We start from the raw sequence: 6,636 nt of genomic DNA, 5'->3' as shown, positions 1-6,636 counted from the left end.
TTAACTCAATTATAAGATAATGCAAAATATTTCCTTTCATTAATATAGGATTTATTCTGAACATACCCATGTGTAACGAATTTTCAAGTTTAACACGTGAACAACACAAATAAAAATTTTCAAGTCTGAAACTTGATCATCACAAACGTAATGACATAAAGCATGTAGATAATACAAATAGAATAACGTGCGCATATAACAAAATAATGTGAAGTACGTATAATCATTCAACTTTATAAGTGGGATATAGGCCAGCGCATGACTTGATTGAGCTACCATTGTGTAATTTTTTCTCAATTGACCAGAGATGCAATCGTACACTTCCGCCAATTCCCTTGAATATGGTACTCGGAGAGATCATGTCAGATAGCTACAGCGATCAGATCGCACAATAATTGTTCAGCAGCCACTGCAATTTCAGCCAACTAGCTCTTTCATTCAAAGTATATGAGTAATCACTACGCCATCAGTCCTATAAATATAACAGAATATTAGCCCCTACTCCAAATTCCAATAAATATACCTGTTATCAGTCTTATCCCTTGAAAACAGTTACCTGAAAATGATGAAGAAAATGTGTACGTGGGTGTTTGTTACTTTCTTCAGTTTTTCCTGTTTCATTTTTTAATGGTACAATCTATAAAAAAAAGATTGAAAGAACAAAAGGTCAGAGGATAAGTGGGTTTGGACTGTGATGCAATCTTTGAAACAAAAGTCGAACCTCTTTTTCTTTCTTAGCAACGTGCTCATTTAGAGTTTCTCATTGTATTTTTTCAATGCTTATTCTTATTATGTAATGTTTTATTATGTTTTGAAACCGTTATTTTTAGAATATTTTAAGAAAAAATTAATTATATCTAAAATTGTCTTGTCAATCCTCATCTAATAAATCGTCTACTCTATTTTCTAGCTCACCTTTACAAATTTTAGTTGTCTTTTTGCAAAGTTAATCTTCATATGGTGATCTATAAAGCAGATGATTCTATCACTAAGCAACACTGTAGGATAAAAAAAAAATGAAAAAGTAAAATGAGAAGGTCTGAATGAAAATGTAGTTAACATCTCCTCCTCAATCATAGTGAATAACTCATATAATATGGATTACAATGTACATGATGGGTGGTTAGGGATTCCTTCTTCAAAAGAAACATCTTTTGGCATGTTTCTTGGATGGTTATCGATTCAGGCACAAGGAGCATTTGTCCAAGAGTTTGTTCAATCAACTGTAGCTAATTTACTTTTATAAAATTAGAGTTGGGTACTTAAGGCAATACTCAATAATTGAAGAGATTCTCTAGCCCTTGTCCTTATACAAGGAACTTGACTAAAACTCGAATAGATAAGTTTACATACGTTGGTCCATAACGCTTTGATGTGATATAATTATCTGGAAAACAACACTAAGAAAGATAAGAAAGAACACACCAGACATCTTAACATCGTTGTCAACTCACTACTAAGAAAATATCATTGTACTGACAAATTCTAAACCGACAAAGCAAAATTTCAGAACTATTATGAAATTAAAGTACTTCTTTAACCGTTCAACTGTGATTGAGGTCGATAGAAAAAACAGTCTAACAATAAGATATCGTATTCGCAATTTATTTTCCATTATAGTAATACGTTTTAAATTATGTAATGTGTCTTGTTTTTTATGGATCTTAGCCTAACTTGCAATTTGGTGGGAGTACTAATATATATGGCTCCATATTTTTTTTTTGTTTTTTTTTTAATTTGGCCGTAAAGTCTGTTCCACTCCAGCATTGCTATCATGGGAAGAGACTTTGAGGAGAATTTATTGATAAACAAAAAAAATACAATATGTCAGGAGGGACATGAGGCCAAACCTATGGCTCCATATAGCTAATGCATCTTTTAAGTTAACAGTAGACATATGTCATTTAGTACTACAATATAATGGTATTCATCTTCACTTGTAAGTGAGAGATTAGGTTTGATTCTCGCCAAAGGCGAATTTGAACCACATTATTGCTAGCCCATTGTGAGGCTTAGCCCACCCCCTTCCCCTTAGTGTAGATAATATCGTTTGTTTAAAGAAAAAGTCAATAGTAGACGGCTTCAGTTAATTTGACGCACATCACAGCCTAACCCATTTCTACTAGCCTAATTGAGCTTAATTATCCTCCTCTTGTAATTCCACCCACAATAAAAAGTTATATAATTAAGACGCTATTTTCCTACCCACTATTATTTCTGAAATTCCCTTCTCATGAGGGCGTGAGTTTTTTTCTCCCTTAGTCGTCGTTTAGGATTTTGAAGTCTTCTTGTGTTCCTCTTTATGTGAAGAAATTTGAAGTTCCACTAAGTCTGACAATAAGATAGTAAAATGCATGTAAATTTGTCCCATTCCTTTCATTTTCCCTTGCTTTTCTTCTTATAATCCCTTTCGCACGTACAACGAAACAATCTTATATGAATAAGGTTTACAAGTAAAGGGATTGACTACAATTTACAAACAATAAAATTATAGATACCAAATTCACTGTGCAAGAAAAATTGAAAACAACAGACTGTTCAGAAAAAGTATAATTATCCTTAAAATTGGAAATTTTAATATAGCGTCAACAAAGAAGAGTAAGAATCTACAACAACAACAATAAAATATTATCCTACTAAGTGGGGTCGGCTATATAAATTTTAGAACGTTATTGCGCTCGGTTTTATGTCATATTTTCTGTGAGATCCAAGTAGTCCAAATCTTTTCTTAGAATCTCTTTAGACTGCTATATTTTAATGGAGCATGGATCAATGAAAGAAAAGTCGGAGGAGTGGGTTTAATTGTGAGGGAAAAAAGCTGGAAGTTTTGTGGCGCCATAATGCAGGAATTTCCATGATGTATTTTATCCTTTGCAAGCAGATGCTTTGGCTGCGAAAGAAGGTGAGGTTTGGGCCGCGGTGAGGGATTTTCGAGATGTTTTGATTGAAAGAGATTCGCTTCAGATCGTTGAAGCTTTGAATGACTTTGTTTCCTGCAATCACTAAGGATTTGTGTGCCCATATTTGCCGCCAAGCCAATAATGTGTCGTTATAGCCCAAATATTGGCAGCCGTTGTGAATGGATTGGAAGTCCTCCCAATTTCATTGTAGACCTTCTTGTCTCGAGGATTGCATTTCTCTGTAATCTTGCTTTCATGGCTTTGGCCTGTGATTGACTTGGTCTCGTGAATCAACTATCGTTTTTATAGAAACAGTAATACTTAGTATTCACTGGTGATCAACTTATACATTTTCTTTATGATTTGGCCAAACGAAAAAATGTCACGTTCCTTTTTTTTTTTTAGGTAAATTACATTTTACCCCATCAGGTTTAGGGTCGATTTCAATTTCTTACAACATTTTTTAAACATTTAAATTTCCTATATTTACTTATCATTTTATTTCAATTTCATACATCATTTAGAAAATCTGTTAAGTGATGACATGGTAAATATGGGATCCACATTTATGTTGACGTGGCGATCAAATTTATGCTACATGACAAAAAAATAATTTACCCTTAAAAAAAAAAAAATACCAGCCCAGAAACCCACCCCACCCCCACCTGCCCTGCAAATCCCATCTCCCACACCTCCCCTCCCTTCTCTCTCCCCATTTCAACCTGCACCCAAACTTAATCTCAAAAAATAAAAAAAGGAATATTTGAATTTTAACTTTTACTCTTAAACGAATATTTGAATTTTAGGCACATTTGACTTATTATTCACATTTTTATACGTAAATGAAGCGACATATATCTCACTTAAAATGACCATATCCTTTAAACAAAATGATTGTTTTTACACAAGTTTTACTATGTCTATACCAAATTAACCTAAATTATAGATCATGATTTGAACATTAGGTGTAGAGGAAGATTATGTTGCTTTAGTTAATTTGGCTAAGCCTAATAAAATGAAGTTAAAGCAGAACTCTTGAGGAACTGATGATTAATTGCATTTCAAAGGAAGGGCATTAAAAATACTGAAATTCGTACATAGTACGGCATTACGAAATAACTCACGACGGTGGTACTTAACAAACAAGAACACTAAGAACCATAATAGGGATACGATGTTAACAACCCAACTGTGAAGGCCATTAACTTATTCTAGCTAGTTCCACACTCGTATCAAAGTACCTACGTCCATGCATCCACTGATAATTAAGTGATAAGTGATCAGCTCATCACTAGCTTAATTAATTAGCTAATTAACAATGTTTAGTGCAAAAGCATCTACGGCGTAAGCCACGACAATTGCCTCCGGGGAAGCCCTCAGTTTGGCAAACAGCAGCACAGTTACTTTTACTCGCGCAGGTTCCTTTGAAGCGGTTACTCTGAGACTCGCAGGTCCTACCCTCAGCAACCATCGTCCCTTTAAACAATTATTCCAAACAATAAACGGTTAACATGCATGCTTAAAATCGTAATAATATATATTAGCGACGAAGTTGTTAACAAGATCGAGGGAAAAGAAATATTACCGGTGGCCACCAAAAGCAGCAGGAAGACGAAGGCGGTTGGAAATAAACGCATGGTACGCTCCATTTTATATAATTTATATGTATCTATAGTCGTAACATAATAGCCCTTATATAGACTGGAGATTGAGAAGATAAGATATGTGCATGTGCTAAGCATTATTACTGATGTGATTGGGCCATGCCGTTCACAAGTAAAACGACGACAAAGAAAGAGGGAAGCAATAGGAGCCATGCATTTTTCTGTGCTCAAATGAATGAATAGTCAGTACTTGCTGCAGTGGCATGTCTCTCTGTCCTTTTTCCCCACATGACGGCAATTAATCCAAGTTTTACAGTGCTGTGAAAAATGCTTCTTTTCTTCGCTGCTCCAATGGTAGTCATCAGACTCATCATTTAACTTGATCATGAACATGTTACAGCTAGTTAGGCTTTATAGTTTAGGGTTTAGCCATCTCCAAAATCATAACCAGTAAGATTGTTGGAGAAAATTTAATTCATTATTTAGTACGAGAGAGAAGGAGACAAGTACTCTCTAAATTGATTACCACAAGCACTACCGGTAGTAGCACAAGGGCCAGAAGTTTAGATCCGCCAATCTTGTTACATACCAACTAACGTGACACCAATCTTGATGTTACACTCTTATTAAGGTTGGCTAGGTCATTAAAAAAAATTGTCTAGAAAATAATTTCTGACCAAAGGCCATAATTAAAATAGGTGTGCAAAATAAAAAAAATGAGCCAAACCAGCAACCATTGTCATAAAGTTATGCAAACCCTAAATTATTTCAATGGTAAAACAAACATGTAGAATTAGTACTGAAGCTTTGTGGGAACATGTAAAATTTACCTCTTTTCTAACCTCATCTCTTAGAGACGTGGCAGGCCAATGACCTTTGCCTCATTCTTATAAAATAAGGTCAAAATAATGTCCTCATTTTGCATCTACATGGGAGAAAATTTTCAGTGTGTGAAGAACAAGATTCGGTACACTAAGTTTCATAATACAATTGATTGAATTTTTTTTTTTTTTTTGAGATCAACCAATTGTATTATTTCACTTAGTGTGATAAACCGTGATCCTGGTACAGTTGCAAACGGTAGGGTATTACAAAGACGTTGTTCTGAAATATGGAAGTTACATAAAATGAACATATCCATAAGAGATTACAGAGTAACTCACGCGGTGATAGTTTTTCTTAATAAACAAGAACAAAAGAACAATTAATGATAACCCAACTGTGAAAGATTGGGTTATTAATTTATTCTAGTAGCACACAAGCATGCACGTACGTAGGTATCCATGCACGGAATGATAATTAAGCGATTATTTCATCATGTCACACATATATATCATACATGTATGATTAATGATGATCATCTCATCATTAATTAATAGCTAATTAACAATGTTTAGTGCAGAAGCATCTGCGGCGAAAGCCACGACAATGGCCTCCATGGAAGCCCTCAGTCTGGCAAACAGATGCACAGTTGCTTTTACCCAGGCAGGTTCCCTTGAACTTGCGGCTGTGAGCCTCACAGGTCCTACCCTCCGCAAGCATTGGTCCCATCATCCCTGCCAATTATGGTTATTAAACAGTCCGAAATTAATATGTTAACAAGAGGCAATTTAGCTGGAGAAGAATATGCATATATTTAGGTTACCTGTGGCCACCAAAAGAAGAACAAAGACGAAGGCAGTCGAAAACAAACGCATGGAAGGCTCCATCTTTCTATTTGAAATATATTATATGAGTTAGATCGATGTGAAGATTAGTGACCTTGCAAGCCCCCTGTTATACAGAGTTGTTGTGGAGCTGCCAGATCGGTGCTGTGCCATTCAGAACTATCGAGAAAATTAAAAGTTACTAATTAAAAAAATAATTTTTATAATAATTTATCCTATTTAAAAAAAAATAAAAAATAAAAAAAATAAAAACAAACGAACGAACACAGAAACCCACCGCATCCCACCCCACTCCCACCTACCCTGCAACCCTCCCACCGAAACAAATGAACACAGAAACCCACCGCATCCCACCCCACTCCCACCTACCCTGCAACCCTCCCACCAAAACAAATGAACACCCCACTCCCACCTCCCCCGCAACCCTCCCATCCCACCCTACCTCCCCTGCAACCACGCCCCCCC

The 6,636-nt window shown here is 35.5% G+C and overlaps 2 protein-coding genes across 2 annotated transcripts; both read right to left on the bottom strand.

Annotated features, from left to right (window-relative positions):
* Positions 1–3,935: 3,935 nt before the first annotated feature.
* LOC148698335 (defensin-like protein) lies at positions 3,936–4,643 on the bottom strand. The gene is made up of 2 exons (XM_088680394.1): positions 4,486–4,643; positions 3,936–4,376 (listed from the first exon to the last, which is right to left on the bottom strand). The coding sequence occupies exons 1-2, from the start codon at positions 4,640–4,642 to the stop codon at positions 4,213–4,215; spliced, it is 321 nt and encodes a 106-aa protein (XP_088536520.1). The 5' UTR covers position 4,643; the 3' UTR covers positions 3,936–4,212.
* Positions 4,644–5,651: 1,008 nt separating this feature from the next.
* Positions 5,652–6,294, bottom strand: LOC137746447 (defensin Ec-AMP-D2). Its single transcript, XM_068486462.2, has 2 exons — positions 6,150–6,294; positions 5,652–6,060 (listed from the first exon to the last, which is right to left on the bottom strand). The coding sequence occupies exons 1-2, from the start codon at positions 6,211–6,213 to the stop codon at positions 5,888–5,890; spliced, it is 237 nt and encodes a 78-aa protein (XP_068342563.1). The 5' UTR covers positions 6,214–6,294; the 3' UTR covers positions 5,652–5,887.
* Between the last annotated feature and the right edge of the window lie 342 nt (positions 6,295–6,636).

The sequence above is a fragment of the Pyrus communis genome, chromosome 2 (assembly GCF_041283825.1).
Source record: "Pyrus communis isolate YQ-2024b chromosome 2, ASM4128382v1, whole genome shotgun sequence".
Classification (NCBI taxonomy): Eukaryota; Viridiplantae; Streptophyta; class Magnoliopsida; order Rosales; family Rosaceae; genus Pyrus; species Pyrus communis.
The sequence above is the reverse complement of the archived record's forward strand: the minus strand, read 5'-3'. Positions and strand labels throughout refer to the sequence as shown.